The 27,917-nt window shown below is 38.5% G+C and overlaps 1 protein-coding gene across 4 annotated transcripts in view; it reads right to left on the bottom strand.

Annotated features, from left to right (window-relative positions):
* The window catches only part of LOC115933170 (ciliogenesis and planar polarity effector 1-like), a 57,861-nt gene that overhangs the window by 12,397 nt on the left and 17,547 nt on the right, over positions 1-27,917 (bottom strand). For all 4 annotated transcript variants that reach the window (XR_008673232.2, XR_008673233.2, XR_008673235.2 and 1 more), the window contains exon 8: positions 5,178-5,237. Coding sequence is in view for 1 of the 4 variants with exons in the window: in XM_055367556.2 (XP_055223531.2) it covers positions 5,178-5,237 (60 nt within the window). In the remaining 3 variants the exon portion in view is untranslated. The remainder of the gene's footprint in view (positions 1-5,177; positions 5,238-27,917) is intronic.

Raw genomic sequence — 27,917 nt, 5'->3', positions numbered from 1 at the left:
ATTGTTACTTCTGAAAAGCGGGAATGGATGGTTGCCTTCCATACTATTAGACTTTGTTACTATATTAATTCTTTTGCAATAAAGAAAAATAATTTAAATCTATTTGACAATTTTGTCCCAAAACATCAACCATGTACTCAGAATAGCTATCACTGCAATTCCATAAGATAAACTAAGTTGCTTTAGTGTACAAGTAAAAATCTTACAAATAATTACAATAATTCAGCATTTTCAACACACAATCTGAGGAAAACTTTTAAGATAATCATAACTGAATGAAAACCATATGAATCTCAAATTACCAAAATGAGTAACACCAAGGGAGCTTTAAGAAATCTATTTAACAAAGTAGAACAAAGCAGAATTATCTGTCCCTTATGGTCAAATGGCTCGGTATATTCACCTTAAACAATTATTTTTAAAGCTGAATTTTTAAGTGACTAATCACATTATAATAGTACTTATATTGGTTCCATAAAATATTTGCTTTCGGCCGGGCACGGTGGCTCATGCCTGTAATCCCAGCACTTTGGGAGGCCAAGGCAGGGAGATCACTTGAGGTCAGGAGTTTGAGAACAGCCTGGCCAGCATGGAGAAACCCCATCTTTACTAAAAATACAAAAATTAACTGGGTGTGGAGGCATGCACCTGTAGTGCTGAGGCACAAAAATTGCTTGAACTTGGGAGGCGGAGGTTGCAGTGAGCCAAGATCGTGCCACTGCATTCCACCCTGGGTGACAGAACGAGACTCTGTCTTAAAAAAAAAAAAAAATTTGCAGGCCAGGCACTGTAGCTCATGCCTGTAATCCCAGTGCTTTGGGAGGCTAAGGCGGGCGGATCACCTGAGATTGGGAGTTTGAGATCAGCCTGACCAACATGGAGAAACCCCATCTCTACTAAAAATACAAAATTAGCCAGGCATGGTGGCACATGCCTGTAATCCCAGCTATTTGAGAGGCTGAGGCAGGAGAATTGCTTGAACTCGGGAGGCAGAGGTTGCAATGAGCTGCGATCGCGGCTCTGCACTCCAACTGGGCAACAAGGTGAAACCCTGTCTCAAAAAAAAAAAACAAAACAAAAAAAACACTTGCTTTCCCTGTGAACTTTCCTAGGTCCAATTCACACGTCAATATCCAATGTGTAACTCATTGTTCCTAAGCTATATGTAGCTTTCTCTCAAAGCAGAAAGTCCCTAGATCTACTGCCCTCTAAGAAGAAAAGAACTGCATTAGGAATATTTAATGCGATTACCATACATTGGACACAGTAAAAGAATCAAAGGTTTTTTTTGTTTTGTTTTTTTTGAGACAGAGTCTCACTCTGTCACCCAGGCTGGAGTGCAGTGGTGCAATCTCGGCTCACTGCAACTTCTGCCTGCTGGGATCAAGCGATTCTCCTGCCTCAGCCTCCTAAGTAGCTGGGATGACAGGCGCGTAGCACCGCGCCCAGCTTATTTTTGTATTTTTTAGTAGAGAAGGGGTTTCACTTGTTGACCAGGCTGGTCTCAAACTCCTGATCTCAGGTGATTTGCCCGCCTCAGACTCGCAAAGCTGGGATTAGAAGTGTGAGCCACGGCACCTGGCCAGAGTCAACGTTTTACATAAAGGAAGTTTCTATAAATCAGTTCTCCTAATAAATAGACTTGAAATGTAATTAATATAATTATAATTACATAAGTCAGATACTGACAAAATAACATATTCATTTCAATTAGCACTTGCAAATACTGATTTCATAATATAAGGGAATCATACATAAATAATAATACTTATGTTAAAATTAGACATGAACTCTAAAGATGTCAAGGAAAATATACAAGTGAAAACAAAGTCATTTTTTATGCCCGAACAATAATGTCTTAAAAAACAATCAAAAACAAAAATAAATGAATAGTAGTTTTAAAAATCTAGAAGTGACTTCTGCTACCACCACCTACAAACTCACTTGCCTCTACGTTCATTATGCTATCCTTCTTCCCTCCTATTACAATTTAAAAGTTATTTCTCCTCCTAATAAAGCTAACCCCACCAGTGTTCATCTCACTACAACACAATATAAAATTACAACTTCATTTGCGGTTCCTCTATTCTGTATCTGTCCTTCCCTCAAGAGTATAAGCACCATATGGACAGAGACCTTGTCTGTGCCCAGCACTGAACCTGGCACAAAATACAAACTCTACTAAATATTTGTTTAAAAGAAAGGAGAACTAAAAATTGTTAAATCTTATGTAAAACAAACATGCAGTCTGACAAATATGAGACAAATTCCTTTTTATCAAGGAAGAACAGAATAAATTGCAAACTTGACTGTTCTCCTAACTAAGAAGAAAGATGACAAATTAAAAAGCAAAATTACAAAATGAAGCTTTCAATGCTACCATTCACTGAAGTATCAGGATCTCTGCTGCTGACTGTATATATGATTCATCATTTACCAAAAGGATATGAAGGAGGTAATTAGAAAAATAGAAAACAGAGCTCAGAGGCTGGGCGCAGTGGCTGACGCCTGTAATCCCAGCACTTTGGGAGGCCGAGGTAGGCGGATCACCTGAGGTCAGGAGTTCAAGACCAGCCTGGCCAACATGGCAAAACCCCATCTCTACTAAAAATACAAAAATTACCCGGTGTTGTGGCGAGCGCCAGTAATCCCAGCTACTCGGGAGGCTGAGGCAGGAGAATCGCTTAACCCTGGGAGGTGGAGGCTGCAGTGAGCCGAGATGGCACCACTGCACTCCAGCCTGAGTGACAGAGCAAGACTTTGTCTCAAAAAAAAAAAAAAGTGTCTTGTTCCAACTTGAGAATGAGCACAAATTTTCAGTTTTAACATTTATATTAAAAGAATGAGTGTGTATCACCCTCTCCTCCTTTCAAAAAGCTTTAGACTTTATCATCACATTCAGTGAGAAGGGTTCAGTTGACTATTATGCCATAGTAAGTATATTCACTAAATATTCACTAAAAGGAGAAAAAGCACAAAATCTTATAGAGATATAAAAAATAAACATGATGATAATTCTCCTAAGAGTACATCAGACATCATTAAGAGACTGATTTGAACAAACTGACTCTAAAAAGATGTATGAGAAAACTGGGGAAATTTGAACACTAATGAGATATTAGATTAATTAATTATTGAAAAAATAGATATATAAAGATGGTATTATGTAGGAAAGAGTGTATGTGTGCACATTCAGAAAGAGTATATGTGTGCACATTCAGAAACAGCCCAATATTATCTCTTAGAGATTCATACTGAAATATTCACAGATGAAATCATATGAAGTCAGGTATTTGCTTTTAAATAATCCTGTAAGGTGGGGACGGGGGGACTAAAATGTAAAGTATATAGGAAAGAAATAAGATTGGCCTTATGGACCTTTTTAAAATAACTCATTTAAAAGAAAAAAAGATCAGATAGAAAAGTCACCTTCTAATCCAACATTTATTTAAAAATAAATTTATTTGCATGTAGAACAAAGGCAGGATTGCAAAAAAAAAAAAAAAAAAAAAAAAAAAAAAAAGAGTTAAGCCAAGAGTATAATTAGACACTCTAACTGATTTTCAATGTGTAAAACATACTGGAGTATTTTTTAAGTTATGTTTCTCTGTAAGATAAAACTTGATTTACAAAAAAAGGAATATTTAAATCAAACTTGTGAAACTCATGACCCATCTCTCAGTTGTAAAATTCTCCAGACTAGATGACAGAAAAGCTTCCTTTTAAATACTCAGTCTACAATTTTTCCTTATTTACTTAAAAACACAAAAAGTAGAATTCCATCATAATTTCAAAACAAAAATATAAAAAACCTGATTTAAGAAAAAATAAATATATTAAGAATTAGATGGAAATGATGTCTTAAGGCAGCAATTCCCACATAGTTTCATTTCAAGACTCTTTACACTCTTAAAATCTACTGAGGACTCCAGGCCGGGCACGGTGGCTCACACCTGTAATCCCAGCACTTTGGGAGGCCGAGGCAGGCAGATCATGAGGTCAGGAGATCGAGACCATCCTGGCTAACACGGTGAAACCCCATCTCTACCAAAAATACAAAAAAATTAGCCAGGTGTGGTGGCGGGCACCTGTAGTCCCAGCTACTCAGGAGGCTGAGGCAGGAGAATGGCATGAACCCGGGAGTTGGAGCTTGCAGTGAGCCAAGATCACACCACTGCACTCCAGCCTGGGTGACAGAGTGAGACTCTGTCTCAAAAAAAACAACAACAACAACAAAAAAAAACAAAAAACGAATGAGGACTCCAAAGAGGTTTTGTTTATGTGAGTTATATGTATCACTATTTCCACTAGAAATTAAAACTAAGAGATTTTTACATCTTTTCCATTTCATTTAAAATAACAATAAACCCATTATATTTAACATAAATATTTTTATGAAAACAATATTTTCAAAAGAAAAACTGTAAGAATGACCCTGTTTATATCATTTCTGGGTCTACCTCTATTGATTGATATTTCCCTCTTATTATGGGATGTATTTTCTTACTTCTTTACATGTCAATTAGAAAAAAGTAGTTTCACTGAAAAGGGAAAGATAATTTTTTTCATTTCATGTGAATGTTTCACTCATTTAACTACTACTTTTTAGTGGCTTTGCAATAAGATACAATGATTTCACCTTACATCTCAAATATTTTATATTATTCATCTTTAAATAGTTTAGATTACTCAAACATAAGTAAATATAACAATATAAACATGCAATCTGTAAACTAAGTATTAATAAATACTTAGACCCATACAGTAACTACTGAAAGTTCATTTCTTATCTCAACATTCATCTGAAAAATGAACAAATTCATGCCTTTTACTGATACAGAAGTAAAGCTAAAGGTAGTAAGAAATTTTCCCACACCATAAAAAGCAAAATTGTGTTTGAGTTTCATTTCTTTCTTCCACTTATAATGTTCCTATATTAAAAAATAAGAGATTTTTAAAGCCAACAATAACAGTGACAATAAGTGTTCCTATTTTAACTAAAAGGAAATGGCTATTTTGACTGAACATAAAAGTAATCTATTTTTCCTTAATGTCTATAGCTTTTATGTCATCAGTTGATTGTATAATTAGCCTTAATACAAATGTATCTTATCAGTTCACTTTTCCATGACAGCCCTGTGATTTGAGAGAGGAAAAAACTAGATTTTTAAACTTACTGTTTTAGTGCCATGCTTCAGCGTTATCTCATGCGAGTCAGGAATCTTGTGAACAGGATTCTGAAACAAGAAAACCCCATGACATTAACGGTAAAATAACATATTTGTGGGGAACTACACAACGCATTTCATAGGAAATACAATTTTTTAAAATTGTATCATTGGTTTTTAAACACAAAGCTTAAAAAAAACAGCAAAAAAGTGTGAGAGTATCTTTTTTCTACACTTCTAGATACACTACAATGGGTCTCTGATGATAAACTGATTTTAAATCTCTAAAAGGATAAACCTAAGAAACTCATTAGGTTCTATAAAATTATCTCTTATTGTCAACATAAATTGAAATTTTAATTTAATCCAAATGTAAAAATAAGTCAGTAGTTGTTAATAGTATAATTCATAAAGAAAAACTAGAAATTTATTTTTCCTTTAAATCAGTTTATCAAGAGGAGCAAAAAGGTTGATATCTGCTTACCATGCTTTAATATCAAAAATTATTTTTAAGCATATTGTAACCTATGTATAAAATAATAATTACAGATTTTCCTAAAAAATAACCAACAAGGTCCTTTCAACATCAAAAATTTTTAAAGTTCTCTATTTATCTATTCTGGGGCATACCTTAAAGTGTTAAGTACTTAATTTCTAACAAACAACAAAACCTTCACAGGTTAACTATATACCTTTTAACCCTTCAAAGTTAAAAAGAAAATTGTTCAAAAATGGTAAAAATAAGAAACTCCAAATCATTCACTGATTCACTGGTTCAATAAGCATTTACTGAAGTGGGATTATACCAGTTGTTAGGTGACAGCAGACACGGTCTCTTCTCATCCCTCCCACACAAGAAGCATATGGTCTGACAGGGAGATATCAACGGCTCTACTTCAGTATAATGAATGCTATGATAGACAGGAGTATGGGCAGAACAACTGAGGGACAGTAAAGAGGAATGCATAAATCAGACATAAGAGGTAACAGTGATCATTTAAATCAGAGTTTTCATTATTTATTCAAGTCTCATTACTCAAGAGCAGGCTAATCCTACTAATATTATATGTCTATTACAAATTCAAGAATCATCTCACCATCTACTTAATTAAACATGTGACCTAACAGCTTTTTCTATCTTCAATCTTTCCCCTGCTATGGCTCTTTCTCTTCAGCATATAAACAAAGTATTAATACTTACCATAGTAAAAAAACAAAAACTAAGACTACTGACTTCCCCTAAAATTTATTGCTCAATCGTTATCTTTTCTTCTGCAATCCCACTTTTTCAAACTATGGCTTCACTCAGTGTCCCCACTTTCTTTCACCCTCTACCTCAATTTTGGCATTTATCATTTTATTCCTAATTCTTAGCACAGTTCTTGGCACATAAGACGCTCTCAGTAAATAGTTCTAAATGAACAAACAAGTCACTATAAATCCCTCTGCACACTTTACAGAACTTAATCTACATACACGAACTTTCAACAGCATGGTAACTATTTATCTCCTCCATCTTGAAACTGTCCTTTGCTGGGAGGAAATAGCCTGCAGAAAAAGCCAGAAATGCTAGAGTTTTTTAAACTAGCAATGCCATTAATTAACCATGTGATGACTTCAGCGAAGTTATGACTCTCAGTTTCATTTGCAAACTATGAATAATAGCACCTGCCCCACAGGTTACAGTGAAGTGGTTTCAAACTCCTAACAGAGTTTGGCACATGGTAGAGCTCAATAAATGATAGCCACTATTTATTCCAAGGCTTACCTCCTATATTGGTCACATCATCTTAGAGTGTTTTTCCAGGCTTCTTTTCCTCTTTACCTGGCTAATTTTTATTCATCCCTCAAAACTCAATTCAGATGTGACCAGCTGCTCAAAGCACTTCTCAACATTTCAAACACTGGGTTAAATGACCCTCTTATGCATTTCTATGGCATTTCCTTATCTCAGTCACAGAACTTATGATAATACATTGTGATTTTTTACCTATCTCCCCCACCACCACCCCCTTATCAAACTGCAAAATATAAGCTTCTCAAAGACTATATCTGTTTATCATCTCTGGATCCCCTATGCACAAAAAAGCTGGTATATGGCAGACATACATACACACACACAGAGGTTTTAGAAATGAATAAATGGCCCACTGTCTACCTTGTTCATCACACTAGATTGTAATTTTTAATTAACTCTCAAATTTTAGAGTAATGATTATGTCCATAAAGAAAAGCAGGTGCTATCACATCAGGCCAGCCTGGTAAGTGAGAGGCAAGAGATAACTAAGATTTTCAAAAGCTGAAAACCTTTTAAGACCAAATTATTATATCCCAGACTAAAAGCAGATTGAAGATTGCAACAATACAGAAATAAAGGTAGTTTTGTTTTAGATTGTAAAGAAACAGTTGGGGAATTTGCAGTTTTTTTCAAGACAAAGACATTACTGTTTTGTTTACTATACTGTGGAAAGTGCTGCACATACCTCTTTCAGAGATATCAATATTCAAACACAAATTCCAAAACAATTTAAAGGTCAAATTCTGGACTATTCCTACACTGAATAATCTGAGTCACTACTCTCTTTGCAGCTGACCACGTTTGAACATAATGAAAACTCATTTGTAAGTGCTAAATATTCTTGCAAGAACCAAGATAATACTTGAAATGTTCTACTTACAGAAGAATCTATCATAGTTTGTACCTCATTTCATAACTACTTTTTCATCACTCAGCAAATAGAAATACTGTCACCAAAAAGATAGGATGAAAATTATTTCATTTATTTCAATGCAGAATGTGCCTATATATAGACAATTTCTAACACTTAAAAAAATTTACAAGGACATACAACTTAGTATTTATATTAGGAGTGAATTAACCATTTAAATAAATGTTTACATTTAAAATCAAAGTTTTACTGGAAGTCATGCATGGCATAACTCATAAAAATCCCATATAATTGGCACAGCTAAATCATCTAAAATAGTAGCAATCCATCTTTTGGTAGCACATCACTTGATGGTGACTGTTCTTTTTCCAGAACTTTTACTAATGACTTTTTGAAATATAGCTTAGTGTGAAATTTGCTATAACAGTAAAATATTTTCAAGATTTTCCTGCCAAGGAACATCATAAACTATTTGACTTCGATGAAGTAATTTATTACCAGAATTCATAACAAGAGCTACAGTCCTAATGCAAGAGAGGAAAATATACCATTTTTTGTTTTGGCTTAATTTTGAAAACCAACCAAAGGATTATTTCCCAGGCTCTGTGGTCTACCCCCAATAACAACAATGATGGTAAATATATCTAAAATAATATGAGCAATTCTATCTGATGAACATCCTTACAGAGATTTCAAATGACTTACAAATCAGAAACAACCCTTCTAGGCTAAGGTCACATACAACTATAAGCCATAATAAAACCTCTACCCAATAACAAAGATCTGCTACAAAGTTGCTGGGTGCTGGGGGAAGACACTAAGGACTGCCAAAAAGAAGCTTGAAAATGAGTGCTATTTTCTCCCAGAAATCACTGAAGTACAGTTACCAGTGCAGGCAACCAGAATTAAAGTCTATTCTAGTGCAACTACGGAGATCTAATAACACTAACTTAACATTAATTCATTTCTTCATTGATATGGTTCGGCTGTGACCCCACCCAAAATCTCATCTTGAATTGTAATCCCCACATTCCCAGGACCAGGTGGAGGTAACTGGATCATGGGGGCAGTTTCCTCATGCTGTTCTCCTGAGAGTGAGTCTCACAAGATCTGATGGTTTTATAAGCATTTGACATTTCCCCTGCTTGCATGTCGCACTCTGTCTTGCCACCCTATGAAGAAGGTGTTTCTCCTTTGCCTTCTGCCGTGATTGTAAGTGTCCTGAGGCCTCCCCAGAAATGTGAAACTGTGAGTCAATTAAACCTCTTTCCTTTATAAATTGTCCAGTCTTGTGTATTTCTTCATAGCAGTGTGAGAATGAACTAATACCTTCATTTACTCACTAAACATTCACTTAACAAACATTTATTATTTAATTACATACCACAAACTGGGTTAGATTAATGATAAAAGAACTATTAACAAAGACTCTGCTTACACAGAACTGTCAGTCCAGAAAAGCAAAATAAGACAGGTAAACAAATGGGCAAATGAAAATGTTTCAGTTGCTGTAACAGAAGTATACACAGGATTCAGTGCTCAATTCCATTCTGCCTAAGAAAGTAGGTGGTTAGAAAAGAGATTTCTGGTATCTTTCAAAAAATGGAGGTTATCTAGATGAATATGATGAACATTCAGGAGAGAATACTATAAATCTTGACACTTTCTGAACTTCAAGTATTTTTCCCTTACTAGAGTTTGAATTGCTAGGCAGAAAATAGAGCAAGGGTGTATGTGTTATACATATACAGCACTATGCCATTTTATATAAGGGACTTCAGCATCCTTGCATTTGGGGATCAGCAGGAGAGTCCTGGAGCCAATTCCTCTCAAAGGGCCAACTGTATACATAAAAGCCAGACAGAGAGTTCCAAATCAGGCTGTATACGATTCCAAAAAACAGAAGTTTAAGCTCTGAGTCATAGAAAGTAATTTGATAAAGTCTGAGATTTTAGGCCAGGCACGGTGGCTCACACCTGTAATCCCAGTACTTTGGAATGCCAAGGTAGGCGGATCACTTGAGGCCAGGAGTTTGAGACCAGCCTGACCAACATGGTGAAACCCCATCTCTACTAAAAATACAAAAATTAGCCAGGTGTGGTAGCACACGCCTGTAATTCTAACTACTTGGGAGGCTGAGGCACATGAATTGCTTGAACCTAGGAGGTGAGGGTTGCAATGAGCCGAGATCGTGCCACTGTGCTCCAGCCCAGGTGACTGAGACTCTGTTCAACAACAACAAAAAAAAATCTGAGATTTTAAAATATCGCCAAGGTGTTCTGGGCATCAAAAGAGATAATCAATACAGTAAAAAGACAATCTACAGAGAAATGGGAGAAAATTTGCGCAAATCATATATATAAGGGATTAAAATCCAGATTATATATGTTTTTTAATTTCTACAGCTCAACACAGAAAAAAACAAACCACCTCATTTTAAAATGAGCAAAAGGCCGGGTGCGGTGGCTCATGCCTATAATCCCAGCACTTTCGGAGGCCAAGGCAGGCAGATCACGAGGAAGGTCAGGAGATCAAGACCACCCTGGCCAACATGGCAAAATCCTGTCTCTACTAAAATACAAAAAGTTAGCCAGAAAGGCCGGGCGCGGTGGCTCAAAGGCCGGGCGCGGTGGTTCAAATGCTGGGCGCGGTGGCTCAAATGCTGGGCGCGGTGGCTCATGCCTGTAATCCCAGCACTTTGGGAGGCTGAGGTGGGCAGATCACAAGGTCAGGAGATCGAGACCATCCTGGCTAACACGGTGAAACCCCATCTCTAGTAAAAAAAAAAAAAAAAATACAAAAATTAGCCGGGCGTGGTGGCACACGCCTGTAGTCCCAGCTACTCAGGAGGCTGAGGCAGGAGAATCGCTTGAACTCGGGAGGTGGAGGTTGCAGTGAGCCGAGATCACGCCACTGCACTCCAGCCTGGGCCACAGGGCGAGACTACGTCTCAAAGATAAAAATAAAATGAGCAAAAGACTTGAATAGGCATTTCTCCAAAGAAGGTAAACAAATGGCCAATAAGCACATGAAAAGATGCTCAGCATCACTAATAATTAAGGAAATGCAAATTAAAAGCACAATGAAATATCACTTCACACTAGGATCAAAAAACTTTTACTATCAAATAAACAGAAAATAACAAGTGTTGGTAAGGAGGTAAAGAAACTGGAATCCTTGTGCAATGTTGGTAGGAATGTAAAATGGTATAGCTACTATGGAAAACAGCTTGGTAGTTCCTCAGAAAATTAAAAATATAATTACTGTATGATCCAGCAATTCCAATTCTGGGTATATACCCAAAAGAATTGAAAGCAGAATCTTGAAGAGCTATTTGTACATCCACGTTCACAGTAGTATTCACAACAACCAAGAGGTGAAAAGCAACCCAAGTATCCACTGATGGATGAATTAATCAACAAAACGTGACATAAACATAAAACAGAATATTTTTCCATCTTAAAAAGAAAGAAAATTCTGACACATGCTACAACACAGATGAACCTTGAAGACATTATGTTAAGTAAAATACATCGGTTACAAAAAGACAAATACTATATGGTTCCACTTATATGTGCTAGAGCAGCCCGATTAATAGAGATAGAAAGCAGAATGGTTGCTGCCAGGGGCTGGGGGCAGGAGGAAACTGGGAGTTGCTATTTAATGGATACAGAGTTTCAGTTAGCAAAATGAAAAAGTTCTGGGGATTGATTGTACAATAATGTGAATATATGTAACAATACTGAATTGTACACTTAAAAATGGTTAAGATGGTAAACTTTATGTTATGTGTTTTTAGCACAATAAAATTAATAATTAAAAAATCATCAAGGCTGTGGTGTGGAGGCTGAACTAGGAAATTACCAGTATAAGGTAAATGCCAGTGTAAGCACAGGGAAGCCTATTAAAATATTCTTGCAATAATCCAGAGAGGACCTGAATTGACATAATACAGTGGGAATGGAAAAAAGAAAAAAAAAGAGGAATTATATAAGAGATCTTAAGGACTTAAGATGTGAAGAAATAAAGATAGCTCTGTTACTCTCCACCCAAAGCCCTGATGTCACTCTTATAATTAACTACTCAATAAATATTTATTGAGTACTGACTATGCCTAGCACTGATGATATTCTGGTTTTAAAGAAAGAAGGTTCCTGCCTTCACGAATCTTGCAATCCAATGACAGTCAGAACTTTAAATATATATGGCCAGGCACAGGGGCTCATGCCTGCAATCCCAACACTTTGGGAGGCCAAGGCAGCCTGATCACCTAAGGTCAGGAGTTCCAGACCAGCCTAGCCAATATAGTGAAACCCCATCACTAGTAAAAATACAAAAATTAGCCAGACATGGTGGCACAAGCCTGTAGTCCCAGCTACCCAGGAGGTTGAGGAAGGAGGATGGCCTGAACCCGGGAGGCAGAGGTTGCAGTCAGCCAAGATTGCGCCACTGCACTCCAACCTGGACGATAGAAGGAAAAAAAAACTGTATACATACACATGCTGGGCACGGTGGCTTGCATCTGTAATCCCAGCAGTTGGGAGGCCGAGGCAGGTGGATCACTTGAGGTCAGGAATTTGAGACCAGCCTGGCCAATATGGTGAAACCCCGTCACTACTAAAGATACAAAAATTAGCTGGGTGTGGTGGCGCAGGCTTGTAATCTCAGCTACTTGGGAGCCTGAGGTGGGAGAATCGCTTAAACCCAGGAAGTGGAGGTTGCAGTGAGCTGAGATCATGCCACTGCACTCCAGCCTGGGCAACAGAGCGAGACTCCATATCAAAAAAAAGAAAAAAAGAAAAGAAAAAAATCTATACACAAAGTATTAATTAATTACAACAGTAAAAACTTCATTAGTACAGGGTGATTTTAATCAATGCGGAAAACGCATTCAATACACTAGTCTTTCATTTTCTTTACCATTATTCAGCCATTTACCCTCATGTCCAATTCTAGAATTAATTGACACCCAGTGCTGCTTTGATTCTAAAACCACAAACCAAGATATCCAAATCTTTAACTACAACAGTTCTCTCTTCAGATCACACTCAGTCACACTGTTTTCTACCTTATTAGTAGACCACTTCACTTTCATCTTATCACTCCCTTTCTCTGACCTTACATCCCAATAAAGATATTTTATAAAAAGGTGTATTGGAACTAGGTTTACCTCTAAGAGATATATTAGTTATGACATTGGAAAGTTCACAAATAAAACTTCAAAACAGGCTGGGTGCAGTGGTTCACGCCATTTAAGATAATAACAAAAAACATTAAAACTTAGAAATAATTTTTTAAAATATGTGCAAGACCTGTACACTTAACACTATGTTACTGAGAAAAATTAAGGAGAACTTAAAATAAATAGAAAGATATATAGTGTTTATGGATTGGAAAACTTAATATTGTTAGGAAAGTAAGGCTCTCAAAACTAATCTACAGATTCAATACAATCTCAACCAAAATCTCAGCAGGCAGTTCTCTACAAATTTACAAGCTAATTCTAAAATGTATATGTAAATTTGAAGACTCAGAGTAACCAAATCAGTTTTCAAAACAAACAAGTCAGAGAACTGTACACTACATGATTTCATGTATAGAGCTATAGTAACTAAGACAGTAACTGAGACATTGTGATAGTAGAGTAAGAATGGCCAGGCATATCAATGAAATAAACAAATCAGAAATTAACCCACACATATATAAATTTGTTTTCAAGAAAAATGCCAAGATAATCAAAATGAGAAGACCTTTTAAACAAACAATACTCAAACAATTGGGTATCAATTTGGAAAAAATAAAAAAGGAACTCCAATCCTTTCCTTACACCATACATAAAAATTAACTTGAAACAGATAATAAACGTAAAAACTAAACCTATAAAACAATGAGAAAGTATAGGAAAATTTTTTGCAATCATTGGTAAGGAAAGATTTCTTAGAATACAAAAAATACACACCAAAAAGAAAAAAAAACTGACATATTTTATCAAAATTTAAAATTTCTATCCTCAACAGACATGATCAGGAAAATAAAAGGCAGACTCAGACTGGACAAAGATATTTACAATACATTTATGTGACAAAATACCTCTATCCAAAATATTTAAGCTCAAAATAAACTCTAAACTCTAAAACTCAATAGAAAGGCAACCGAATTTTTCAAATGGACAAAAAATTTGAACAGACACTTCACAAATGATGTACACATTAGCCAGGCATAGCGATGCACATTGCAGTCCCAGCCACTCAGGAGCCTAAGGCAGAAGGAATTGCTTGAGCCCAGGTGTTTGAGTCCAGCCTAGGCAACACAGTGAGACCTCATCACAAGAAAAGAGGTTTAATGTCAGTCAACAAGCAAATGCAAACTAAAGCCACAATTAAACAGCACTACACACTTACTGGAATAGCTAACATTAAAATTATCAACAATACCAAGTGTAGGCAAGGATATGGAGGAGGCAGAATTCTCCAATTTTGCAGGTGAGAGTGTAAAATGGCAATAATCACTCTAAAAAACAGTTTGCTAGTTTCTTATAAATATACACTTACCACGTGATCTAGCAATTTTGCTTCCAAGAGAAATAAAAACGTATATCTACAAAAAGACCTGTACAAGAATGATCACAGTAGCTTTATACAGAATAGCCAAAAACCGAGAACAAGCTATTTGTCTATCAAAAGATGAATAATCTATGGTAGATTCATAAACATACTACTACTTAGCAATAAAAATGAACAAAGCACTAACACGAGACAAGATGGGCAAGTCTCAAAAGCATTATGCTGTGCAAAGTAAGTCAAACACAGAAGAGTTTGTACAGTGTTTCCATTTATATAAAATTCTAGAATGGGCTAAATTAACCTATAGTGACATAAAACAGATTTGCCTGGGTTTAGGGGTAAATAGAGGGAAAAATGGATTGACAGCAAGGTGGCTTGAAAGAAACATTTTTGGAAATGTTCTAAATCTTGATTGTAGTAGTGATTACTCAGATGCTTACATTTTTAAAATTTCACAAACTATACTCATAAATTGGTTGCATTTTACTGTGTGTAAACTATACCTCGATAAAACTAATTTTTACTTTTTTTGCTGATATCTGCAGAAAAGCAAAACTGGTATTTTTTTTAATGAAAAAACAAAAAAAACAACAACAACAAAACAAAAGCCTGATAGAATTAGTTTTGGCTGTAACAAAAACCCAAAATAAAGTCAGGACTGACATATGTCTAAGACAATCAGGACCACAGCTTGTTGCCCTCATAAATTCAACAAGTCTAGGTGATGGTCCAAAAGGCTGCTGTGGTTTCCAGACAGCAGGGGGGGGAAAAAAAAAAAGGAGGATACATCTCTTCCCATTAATTTTCCTCTCAAAAGTTGTCCATATTCTTGCACTTACATTTCACTGCCCAGAACTAAGCCACAGAGCCACCATACCTAGCAACAGGAAAAGCTCGGAAATGTATCTTTTTCTTTTATGAGACGGAGTTTCACTCTTGTTGCCCAGACTGGAGTGCAGTGGCACGATCTCAGCTCACTGAAACCTCCACCTCCCAGGTTCAAGCGACTCTCCTGCCTCAGTCTCCTGAGTAGCTGGGATTACAGGCGCGTGCCACCATGCCCAGCTATTTTTTGTATTTTTAGCAGAGACGGAGTTTCATCAGGTTGGCCAGGCTGGTCTCGAACTCCTGACCTCAGGTGATCCTCAGGCGATCCACTCACCTCGCCCTCCCAAAGTGCATGGATTACTGGTGTGAGCCACCATGCCCAGTTGGGAAATGTATCTTTTATCCTGAACAGTTACATACTGAGAATCCTATTAGGAATAAAAAGAGAAATGTATGTGTGCATGCATGTGTGCATGTGTTTATGCATGTGTGTGTACATGCACATGTATGTACATATACACATCTATGTGTGCATGTGTATATGAATCAATGAAATGACGTGTTTCTTTTTTTTTTATTTTTTATTTTTGAGATGGAGTCTCGCTCTTTCGCCCAGGCCGGACTGCAGTGGAGCTATCTCCGCTCCGCCTCCCGGGTTCATGCCATTCTCCTCCCTCAGCCTCCTGAGTAGCTAGGATTACAGGCGCCCGCCACCACGCCCAGCTAATTTTTTGTATTTTTAGTAGAGACGGGGTTTCACCGTGTTAGCCAAGATGGTCTCGATCTCCTGACCTCGTGATCCACCCGCCTCAGCCTCCCAAAGTGTTGGGATTACAGGCGTGAGCCACCGCGCCCAGCCAACGTGTTTCTTTTTAAAGAGTTCAAAAATCTAGATAAAGCTGAGCGTGGTAGCTCATGCCTGTAATTCTAAAACTTTCAGAGACCAAGGCAGGAATATCACTTGAGCCCATGAGTTTGAGACCAACCTGGGCAATACAGCGAAACCCCATCTCTAAAAAAATTTAAAAATTAGCTGGGCATGGTTGTGCACACCCGTATTCCCAGCTACTCGGGAGACTGAGGTGGGATCATTTGAGCCTGGAAGGTCAAGGCTACAGTGAGCCGTGACTGTATTCCAGTCTGGCAAGAGAGACCCCATCTCAAAAAAAAAAAAAAAAGAACCTAGATTAGGCTTTAAGGCAACTACTTTTAGGTGGATATGTTAATTAGTCTCCAAAAATGGCCTCAAGAAATCACATCTCTCAATATTCACACCCTTGTTGTCTTCTTCCATGCAGAATCATCAAGTAAGAAGTCTGGATACACTGTTGGAAAGACTAGAGAAAGGGAAGGTGCTTTCCCCAAGTTTCAACGGAGCCAGCCTTCCAGCTGTCCCACCAAGGCACCAGCTATGTAAGTAAGGCCATGGTGAACATGCTATACGCTAACTGCAGCTACACGAGAGATTCAAAGTAAGACCAGAAGAAGCAGCTAACCTCCAGTCAACTTATAGTCATGAGAAAAATTATACTGGCTATTCTTTTCAATCACTAAGTTTAAGGTGGTTTGTTACATAGAAGTAGATAACTAAAACAGTAAAGATGTTTTGATTTGGCAAAAAAACAAACTGTGACATAATCTCATATAATCTGAATTACTGCTTAATGTTAAAATAATTACACTTTGTCATTAAATATAATAAAGATGCTTCTCATTTTACTTCATCTAATTCTGACACAATTGACCACACATTTTTTTCCTATCACAATCTTCCTTTTGGTTTCCATGACACTTATTACCCTGATTTACCTTCTACCTCCTTCTTGGCCACCTGTGCAGGATCTTCCTTCTCTATCTGTCCCTCGGGGTTCTGTCCTAGGCTTTCTGCTCATCTTGTTCATTCTCAGAGCTTCAATAGCCAAACATATGCTGATGACTCTAAAATCTATAATCCCAGGCTAGATGTCTCTCAACAACAAACCTATATTTCTAGCAGTCATCAGGATGCTTTGCCTGGATGTCTCAGAAATACCTCAACTTAATTGTCCAAAATTGAATTTACAATCTTCCCTATCACTCAGCCTCCAAATTCTGCTCATCCTGCTTTCTATCTCAGCAACTACTGCCACTATCTACCAGCTACAAAACTAATAATCTTGATGAGTCCCTCTCACCACACTTATATAATCAATTACCAAGTCATTTCCATTCTTCCTAAAAAGCATCTTTCAAATTATGCCATTACTCAAAAATCATGCTCAAAATCATTATAATTACAGACAAACTAAGGCTTAGGGGGAAAAAAGAAAAAAAACAGCATAAAAGGAAAAGCCTTTACAATTGCCTACAGGTCCTCCTGTTAGTGTTCTGATGTCAGTCATCTCCTCCTTCTCTCCCTCTTGTTCATTCTGTTCCAGCCATACTCGCCTAAGAGCTTTTTTCATGAACGTGCCAGGCACATTACTGCCTTAGGGCCTTTACGCTAGCTGTTCCTTATGCCTGCACCGTTCTCCCAGATATCTACATGGTCAACTTCCTAATCTCTTTCAAGTCTTCTCAAAGGTCATCTTCTGAAGGAGGCCTAACTTGACCGCCCTAGTTTAAATTACAACCTGTCTCCCAGTTAACACTTCTGATCCATGTTATCGTGCTCTACATGTTCCCTTTCCCTATAGCACTTACAGCTTTCTATTGTTTATATTTATCTTTTTTGTTGTTTTTTTGAGACAGGGTCTCACTCTGTCACCCAAGCTGGAGTGCAGAGGCACAATCATGGCTCACTCACTGCAGTCTCAACTGCCCCAGACTTAGATGATCCTTCCACCTTAGCCGCCTGAGTAGCTGGGACCACAGGCTTGCATGACCACGCACAGCTAATTTTTCTATTTTTTGTAGAGACAGGGTTTTGCCATGTTGCACAGGCTATTCTTGAACTCCTGGGCTCAAGTGAGCCCCACCCACCTTGGCCTCCCAAAGTGCTGGGATTACAGGCGTGAGCCACCACGCCCGGCCGAGAAGACTTTCTTTTACAACCACCAAGAGAGAGGGAGAATTTCACCTGCTGAGCTGGGTCTGAGTTGCACCATTTTTCCTATTCCTGAAAAAGTCCCTCATCTAGGATGTCAGTGGCAATACCAACCTCATGTATACCCCATTCTCATGCACACAAATTAACAACCTGAACCGTCTTCTCAAAGCCTCAAATCCTTAGCCTTCTCTCTACAAAGAATATTTGTTGATTGATTCATTTAGGAAACAAAGCATCTTTTTAGAAGTAGAATAAAGATTAATATACACTTCACCCTGATATCTCCACAGTTCTGTTACTAAAAATGTAAGACAGGAATATAACAAATCAGAGGTAGCACAAAAGAGAAGGTATTCAACACCACTTTTGTGAGTCAGTGAAGATTTTCACAAGGAGAAAATGCTCTGTTTTCACACGGAAAAATAATTCTGAAAAATGAAAAAGGTCTTCCTTGATGAAAGAGATAGGTCTGTCACAAAGTACCTTACAAGGGTCACAGCTTACGTAGAATGCCACTGAATAGAGGTGTACTAAGTATTGATCAGCATCCAGAGAGAAGAAAAAGTATTCTGGAATGCATGAAACAGTCAGAACCAAAGACTGTTCAGTTTATACAGATAGGGCATGAGGCAAATGTAGGAGAGTCGAGATGACCCTGAGAAGCAGAACAGGTCACAACCAGTAGTGTAGTAGGGCATAATGGTTAAGCACATGGATTCTGGAGTAGCTTCCCTAAATTTGAAACCTGACTCCGCCATTTACCACTGCGTGGCCTTAGAGAACTTAGCACTTCCGAATACTAGTTTCCTCACCTGTCGAAAGGGGATGGATAACTGTACCTCCACTTCACTGGAGCAGTAGGAGGATTATATGAGTTAATTCATCTTAATTGTTTAGAAAATTGCACAAAAGAAGGACCCGCTAACTGTTGAACTGTTGGTGCTATAGTGCATATGCTTATTTCATATCATAATTCTTTTATTTTTTGTTTTTGAGACAGAGTCTTACTCTGTTGCCCAGGCTGAAGTGGTGGCGTGATCTCGGCTCACTGCAACCTCCGCCTCCTGGGTTCAAGTGATTCTCCTGCCTTAGCCTCCCGAGTAGCTGGGACTACAGGCACATATCAGCACACTTGGCTAATTTTTTTGTATTTTTAGTAGAGACGGGGTTTCACCATGTTGGCCAGGCTGGTCTCAAACTCTCAACCTCATGTCATCCTCCCAAAGTGAGAGGATCATTTAAAGCCATGAGTTCGGGAACAGCCTGAGGAACATATGAAGACCCCATCTCTACAAAAAATAGCTGGGCATGGTGGCATGCACCTTTGTTCCTAGCTGCTCAGGAGGCTAGAGCAGAAAGATCACTTAAGCCCAGGAGTTCAAGGTTGCAGTGAGTTATGATCATACCACTATATTCTAGCCTGGGCAACAGAGCAAGAATCTGTGTCTAAAAAAGAAAAAAGAAAAAAACAAATCTTTTTCAAGATTGGCACAGGCAAATCTACTTGTATACACGTCAACAAGAGGTGAAAGATCAAGGAAACTATTTTACTTTCAAACACTGTGTTACAACTACTAACGTGCAAATTGATTGGTCTGTTCCTCTGGCTGTCTTCATTAATATTTAGAGGAGTCACAAAATAATTACCTGATTCTTACTTCTCTTTTTAGTTATTTACTTTTTTCTCTTTTTAGTTATTTATTAATTTATTTTGTAGAGACTGGGTCTGTGTTGCCCAGGCTGGTCTTGAACTCCCAGCCTCAAGTAATCCTCCCACCTCGGCCTCCCAAAGCACTGGGATTAGAGATGAGAGCCACTGTGGCCGACCAAGAATACTTTCTTTAGCTGTTAAGGTAGAAAACAAAATATGGGCCAGGCATGGTGGCTCACGCCTGTAATCCCAGCACTTTGGAAGGCTGAGGGGGGCAGATCACTTGACCCCAGGAATTCAAGACTGGCCTGGGCAACACAGTGAGACCCCATCTCAAAAAAAAAAATGTAATCAATAAATAAAGTAGCCCAAAATAAATTTAATAAATAGTAAACTGAGAGAAACAAACAAAGCGAAAAATATAATTGCACTAAATTCAGTTTTTGTTTTTGAGACAGAGTCTTGTTCTGTCACCCAGACTGGAGTGCAATGGCGCTGCTCACTGTAACCTCCACCTCCCAGGTTCAAGCAATTCTCCTGCCTCAGCCTCCCAAGTAGCAGGGATTACAGGCACCTGCCACCGCACCCGGTTAATTTTTTGTATTTTTAGTAGAGATGGAGTTTCACCATGTTGGCCTGGCTGGTCTCGAACTTCTGATTTCAGGTGATCCACCCACCTTGGCCTCCCAAAGTGCTGGGATTACAGGCATGAGCCACCATGCCCAGCCTAAATTCAGTTTTTAAAAAAAGAAAAGCAGCTGGGCGCGGTGACTCACACCTGTAATCCCAGCACTTTGGGAGGCTGAGGCAGGTGGATCACAAGGTCAGGAGTTCAAGACCAGCCTGGCCAAGATGGTGAAACCCCGTCTCTACTAAAAATACAAAAATTAGCTGGGCACAGTGGCAGGCGCCTATAAACCCAGCTACTCAGGAGGCTGAGGCAGGAGAATCGCTTGAACCCCAGGACGGAAGTTGCAGAGAGCCAAGATTGCGCCACTGCACTCCAACCTGGAAGACAGAGTGAGATTCTGTCTCGACAAAAAAAAGAAACGCTTTAACGTAAAATGAAACATGAGTTAAACAGCAAAGAGGTGGGGGCTTATACAGGAAGACATAAGGAAGTAAAATAGGAAAAGAGAAATGAAAGTGAAAGATTTTTAAAAATGAGTATTCCATTACTTCACAGAAATTACTGGGCCCAACATGGTGGCTCACACCTGTAATCCCAGCACTTTGGGAGGCCAAGGCGGGCAGATCCCTTGAGGCCAGAAGTCCGAGACCAGCCTGGCCAACATGGTGAAACCCTGTCTCTACCAAAAGTACAAATATTAGCCAGGCGAGTTGGCAGGTGCCTGTAATACCAGCTACCCAGGAGGCTGAGGCAGGAGAATTGCTTGAACCTAGGAGGCGGAGGTTGCAGTGAGCAGAGCCAAGATCACACCACTGCACTCCAGCCTGAGTGACAAAGAGACTCCATTTCAAAAGGAAAAAAAAGAAGAAGAAAAATTACTGATGATAGTAAATATCCTTGGGTAACAGAAAAAAAGTTTTTAGAAAGTACTAGATATGCCAAGAGATTTTTGAAAACTGAACAAGAGTTCTGTGAATATAGAAGAAGGTATATGGCTATAAGAAATGATAAATGATACAAAGGAGAACATCCCAACTTTTTTCATGATTATAAGAGAAGTAGTCAACTAAAAAGGAGAAAAGGAGATTACCATCCTGGCTAACACGGTGAAACCCCGTCTCTACTAAAAAATAGAAAAAATTAGCCAGGCGTGGTGGCGGTTGCCTCTAGTCCCAGCTACTCGGGAGGCTAAGGCAGGAGAATGGCATGAACCCGGGAGGCGGAGCTGGCAGTGAGCCGAGATCACGCCACTGCACTCCAGCCTGGGCGACAGAGCGAGACTCCATCTCAAAAAAACAGGAGATTCAAATTTTCACTGAAGAGGGGGTATAAAAAGATTACACTAAAATATCTTAAAATAAAATTAAAATTTTTAGGTCAAGGTTTATTTAATCCTGAATAAAATAAAATAAAATAAAATTCATAATTCAAAATTTAAGTCATAACAAATCTCATAGTAAATGTTAGAATCCACAAAGAATGAATCAAGTATTATTTTATAGAAACTTCTTCAATTTTTTCAAAATCCTATGATATTCAAATCACGTATCATTCTTGTCAATTTTCTCTTTTCCAATCAGGAACTAACTGCTCTAGTTCAACCAGTTCCTCACTTTACAATGCTTTGGGTGGAGTGGAGAACTTCTTTAACATCATTTCCACTTACTTAATGGCACACTTACTTAAATCTGCAAGTTTTGCAATTTGCTATGTATACACTAAATTGACAGATGTTTACCAGAGTTTAATGCTGAATACCTGGATATTAAAATAACTTGTGTTGGGCACAGTGGTTCATGTCTATAATCCCAGGACTTTGCGAGGCCAAGGCAAGAGGATCACTTGAGCCAAGGAGCTCAAGACCAGCTTGGGCAACATAGCAAGACTCCACCTCTACAAAGAATAAAGTAATAAAATAATTAGCTCGGCATGGTGATGCACGCCTGCAGTCTCAGCTACTCAGAAGGCTGAGACAGGAGAATCACTTAAGCCCAGGAATTTGAGGTCACAGTGAGCTATGATTGTGCCACTGCACTCCAGGCTGGGCAACAGAGCAATACGCTGTCTCTTAAAAAAAAAAAAAAAAAAAAGTCGGGGGGGGGGGGGGGGTGGTGGCCGGGTACAGTGACTCATACCTGTAATCCTAGCACTTTGGGAGGCTGAGACAGGCAGATCACCTGAGCCCAGGAGTTCGAGACCAGCCTGGGCAATATGAGGAAACCCCATCTCTAGAAAACACAGAAAAATTAGCCGGGCATGGTGGCGCCCACTGTAGTTCCAGCTACTAGGGAGGCTGAGATGGGAGGATTGCTTGAGCCTGGAAGATCAAAGCTGCAGTTGAGTAGTGAGCATGCCACTGCACTCTAGTCTGAGTGACAGAGCAAGACCCTGTCTCAAAAAAAGAAAAAAACAAAAACTTGTAAGTAAAGAGACTATAATCAAAGTCAGATAAAAAGTACCCCCATATTTGTCACTGCACTTAAAGTATGCTTTGGATTATCTGCATAACTTAGTCCATCTTCCTTAAAGTATCCTCATTTTGATCCATACTAGCAGTGTCCATTCACATAGCAGATGCACAAAATATTTGTTGAGCAAAATAAAAACCACTGCTCAGAGGCAGAAACAACCCTTGAGAGGATACAAAAGCTTACCTGGAAAGGGAGCTTTAAAAAGACTGCACACTTTTGACATAACTGTGGAGGACTAGCCTAGAAATGTGTAAGTGGAATATTAGCTTCTCAGCTTCTAAAGAGTAACTGTGGCTGGGCACGGTGGCTAATGCCTGTAATCCCAGCACTTTAGGAGGCCAAGGCTGGCAGATCACTTGAGGAGTTTGAGATCAGCCTGGCCAAGATGGCAAAACCCTGACTCTACTAAAATTACAAAAATTAGCCAGGCATGGTGGCACATGCCTGTAATCTCAGTTACTCAGGGGGCTGAGGCACGAAAATCGCTTGAGCCTGGGAGGTGGGGCTTGCAGTGAGCCGGTATCACCCCATTGCACTCCAGCCTGGGTGACACAGGGAAACTATCTCAAAAAAAAAAAAAAAAAAAAAAAAAGAATAATTGTGACCAGTTCAGAAGCTAACTTTGATTCAATGAAATGTTTAGGAAGAAAGTAGCCATGCCCACAGCCAAGGATGGCCATTCCATTCATTCAACTAATATTTCTTGAGTACCTACTATGTGCTAGGTATCTGTCAAGCCACTGAGGATACAGCAGTAAAAAAAAAAAAAAAAAAAAAAAAAACAGACTGTCCTCATAGAACTTACATTCTTATGTGAAGAAAGACAATAAACCAATACACAAAAATATCAGATAATGATAAGTACCATAAAGCAGTGATAGGAAAAGAGGTGGGATGGGGAGCAAGGGGGACCTATATAAGATGGACAGAGAAGGTAACACTTGAGCACAGATCCAAGCAAAATAAGGGAGCCATGTGAAGTTCTGGGTATTATTCCATGCGGAAGAAAGAGTAAATAGAAAGTTTCCGTGTGGGAATAAGAATAGAGGTCTCCAAAGAAAACCAGAAAGATCAATGTGGCTAGAGAGGAGTGAGCAAGCCAGGGGGTAGAAGGGGATAAAGTCAGTGTGATTTGCACAGGCCAAGGCAAAGAACCTGAAGTGATAGGAAGAAACCGGAGGTTTATATATATATATATCAGACAAGATCTGATATATATTTTCTTTTTTTTTTTTTTTTTTTTGAGACAGAGTTTTGCTCCTGTTGCCCAGGCTGGAGTGCAATGCGCAATCAAGGCTCACCGCAACCTCCGCCTCCTGAGTTCAAGCGATTCTCCTGCCTCAGCCTTCCAAATAGCTGGGATTACAAGCATGCACTACCACGCCTGGCTAATTTTGTATTTTTAGTAGAGACAGGGTTTCTCCATGTTGGTCAGGCTGGTCTTGAACTACCAACCTCAGGTGATCCATCCGCCTTGGCCTCCCAAAGTGCTGGGATTACAGACGTGAGCCACTGTGCCCAGCAAGATCTGATATATATTTTCAAAAGTTTGGATTAGACTAATGATCACAGAAATAAACCTTATTCAACTTTATAGACTTCAATATTAAAGTATGAGGAAGCTATCCTTAAAACTCCCACATAGGAATCTTTCTTTTTTTTTTTTTTTTTTTTTTTTTTGAGACAGAGTCTTGCTCTGTCGCCAGGCTGGAGTGCAGTGGTGCGATCTCGGCTCACTGCAACCTCTGCCTCCCTGGTTCAAAATGATTCTCCTGCCTCAGCCTCCCAAGTAGCTGGGATCACAGGCACACACCACCATGCCCAGGTAATTTTTCTATTTTTAGTAGAGACAGGGATTCACCATATTCGCCAGGATGGTCTCCATCTCCTGACCTCATGATCTGCCCACCTCAGCCTCCCAAAGTGCTGGGATTACAGGTGTGAGCCACAGCGCCCAGTCAGGAATCTCTGTTACTTACCTAAAAAGCTCAAGATAAAATTTTAAATATATTTGAGAGAATTTTTCTGCATTCTTCTTCAGAGAATAAAAAGTAATTATTCCAACACTAATCTCAATCTCAAACTCACTTGTTCCAGTCTGTAGAAGACATTATTTATAAAAGATTCTTTTTTTTCCTTCCACTATAGACAGGCAAAGCGAAAAACTGGATGCTTGCCAAAGAGCTTCTATTGCCCCCTAGTGCCCATTTTCACACATTAGCAGTTTCAAAACCCTAAGGAACATAGTCACTGGGTTTTGGAACACAGCTTCTAGCATCCTCTGCTGACATAACCTTGCAGGTGTAATTAAATTACTCTGTTTTAAAGGACATTAATTCTACTTTGAAGTTAAAATAGTTAAGTTTTCTCATACCAATTTTTTAAAACTTTTCTTCTTTAATTGAAGTCAACTTCAATTAAATTTAAATTGGTTATTGATCAAATATTGGTATTGATGATGAAAACAACGATAAAACCCAGCAATTCTGAGTGCCTAGTATGAGTCCTATGTTGCATGTTTACATGAATCATCTTATTCTTACATCAACTCCTGAGAACTAAAAGATAGTTTTCTCCCGCTTTGAATTCTTCAGCCTCTCCCCATGTATCAGGGAAAGAGACTGACTGATACAGGTGGCTGGCAATGATCAAGGCCAAGGGGATGAGATGCCTCAGACCAGAAGACAAAGCAACACAGTGGTGGCCCAAACTTGGACTCCCCACCACAGAACGTGCCAGCCAGGGAGTCAGACAGAGTTCATGGAGAACAGGTGCTCACAACTAGAAAGCTGCTGTTACATCCAGCCCTTAGTTACAGTCATAAAAATCCAACTTTCTATTTTCTGTAGTAATGGGAAACAGGATAGCAAAGATAATGAAAATCCTCAGTAATCCTAAAGTTTCCATTTAATTATGAGTTAGAACCTCCTTCATCCCTAAAAAAAAAAAAAATTAGAATCATGATAATAGAAATGGTTAAAAGATGTTTTGTTTTGTTTTGCTTTGAGATGGAGTCTCACTCTTGTCACCCAGGCTGGAGTGCAATGGCAAGATCTCGGCTCACTGCAACCTCCACCTCCCGGGTTCAAGCAATTCTCCTGCCTCAGCTTCCCAAGTAGCTGGGATTACAGGCGTGCTCCACCACACCCGGATAATGTTTCTATTTTGAGTAGAGACAGAGTTTCACCATGTTGGCCAGGCTGGTCTCGAACTCCTGACCTCAGATGATCCGCTCGCCTCAGCCTCCCAAAGTGCTGGGATTACAGACATGTGCCATAGCATCCAGCCAAAAGATGATTTTTCACCTGTTTTCTCTGATACTTCCCACTTGAATTTTTTTTTACTTAGTTCTAAGAAAAATAATCATAATCCTTCAAATTCTACTGGAAAGAACAATTTTATTACCATTATAAACAAAATGGAATAAAATAAGTAAAAAAAAGTTTATCAAAAAGAAATTATAATATAATTAATATTTTTAATATAGTGCCTTTAGCAGTAAAACTAAATCCAACTACTAACTAGTAACTGAAGTAAAATACATATAAGAAACAAAAAAATTAATCACAGTTGGGACAGTGTGGTTTATAACGTACCTACTAGTAAGTACTCTGGTAATTTTGCTTCCAATTTTAGAGCTATCAAAAAATCTTTTTTGTTTTTTTCAAATCAAGACGGAGTCTCATTCTGTACCCCAGGCAGGAGTACAGTGGCATGATATCAGCTCACTACAACCTCCACCTCCCAGGTTCAAGCGATTCTCATGTCTCAGCCTCCCGAGTAGCTGGAATTACAGGTGTGTGCCAACACACCCGGATAATTTTTGTATTTTTAGTAGAGACGGGGTTTGGCCATGTTGGCCAGGTTGGTCTTGAACTCATGACCTCAACTGATCCACCCGCCCTGGCCTCCCAAAGTGCTAGAATTACACGTGTGAGCCACTGCATCTGGCCAAAAAAAAAAAATCATTTTTAAACAGTATTGTAACTAGGAGGGGCACAAGGAACGATAGAGATGACAGAAATGTTCTGTACCTTATTTGGGATGGTGGTTACACATAATATATACAACTGTCAAAACTCACCAAACTGAACCTTTAAGATCTGTGCACATTATTATATTAAATAACACCTTAAAAGCAAGGTATGGTGGCTTACACCTGTTATCCAGCACTTTGGGAGGCCGAGACAGGAAAGCTGCTTGAGGCCAGGAGTTTGAGACCAACCTGGGCAACACAGCAAGACCTTATTTCCACAAAATAAAAATAAAAAACAAAAAAACAAATAGTTACACCTTAATAAAAACAATCACACTTTTTAGAAAGTATTGTGTAACTGTTTTAAGGAAAGAAAACTACAACTTTTTCTGATTCATTTGCCAGGTAGGTTCATAAGTTATCAAACTAAAGCGAGAATAAAGTTTTAATCTATAAATTTAATTAACTAAGTCATCTCTATCTTGAGGCAGCTCTTACAATTATTAAACTATAATGTATCTAAATTGTAAGGTTAGGGCAAGGCATGTATAACGGTTCTTATGGAAATAGATGTTTATTTACAGTTCTATGCTCACATTTCCTTTGTTCACACTTCCATACCTACTTCCATTTTCCATATAGAAACTAAGGGCTATGTGTCATAAAGAAAAAACACATTTGAATGTCACAAGCTTTTCATTTATAAAAACCAAAAATGTTCAATTCCATTTAACAAATATGTACTCTGCACATACCATTTATAAGGTATTGCATTAGAAGACACAGGACTTTTAAAAAACCACCATACCTTTCATACAAAAGTTCCTGTACTTGAGGTCTTAATATATGATTGGAAAAGAAAGGTAAGGGAGTTAGGACAAGCACACAAATAACGATTTAACAACAAGAAGCCAGAAACCAAGCCTGGGAAG

This window comes from Gorilla gorilla, chromosome 19 (assembly GCF_029281585.2).
Source record: "Gorilla gorilla gorilla isolate KB3781 chromosome 19, NHGRI_mGorGor1-v2.1_pri, whole genome shotgun sequence".
NCBI lineage: Eukaryota > Metazoa > Chordata > Mammalia > Primates > Hominidae > Gorilla > Gorilla gorilla.
Note: the sequence above shows the minus strand (reverse complement) of the source record. Positions and strands in the feature narration are given on the sequence as shown.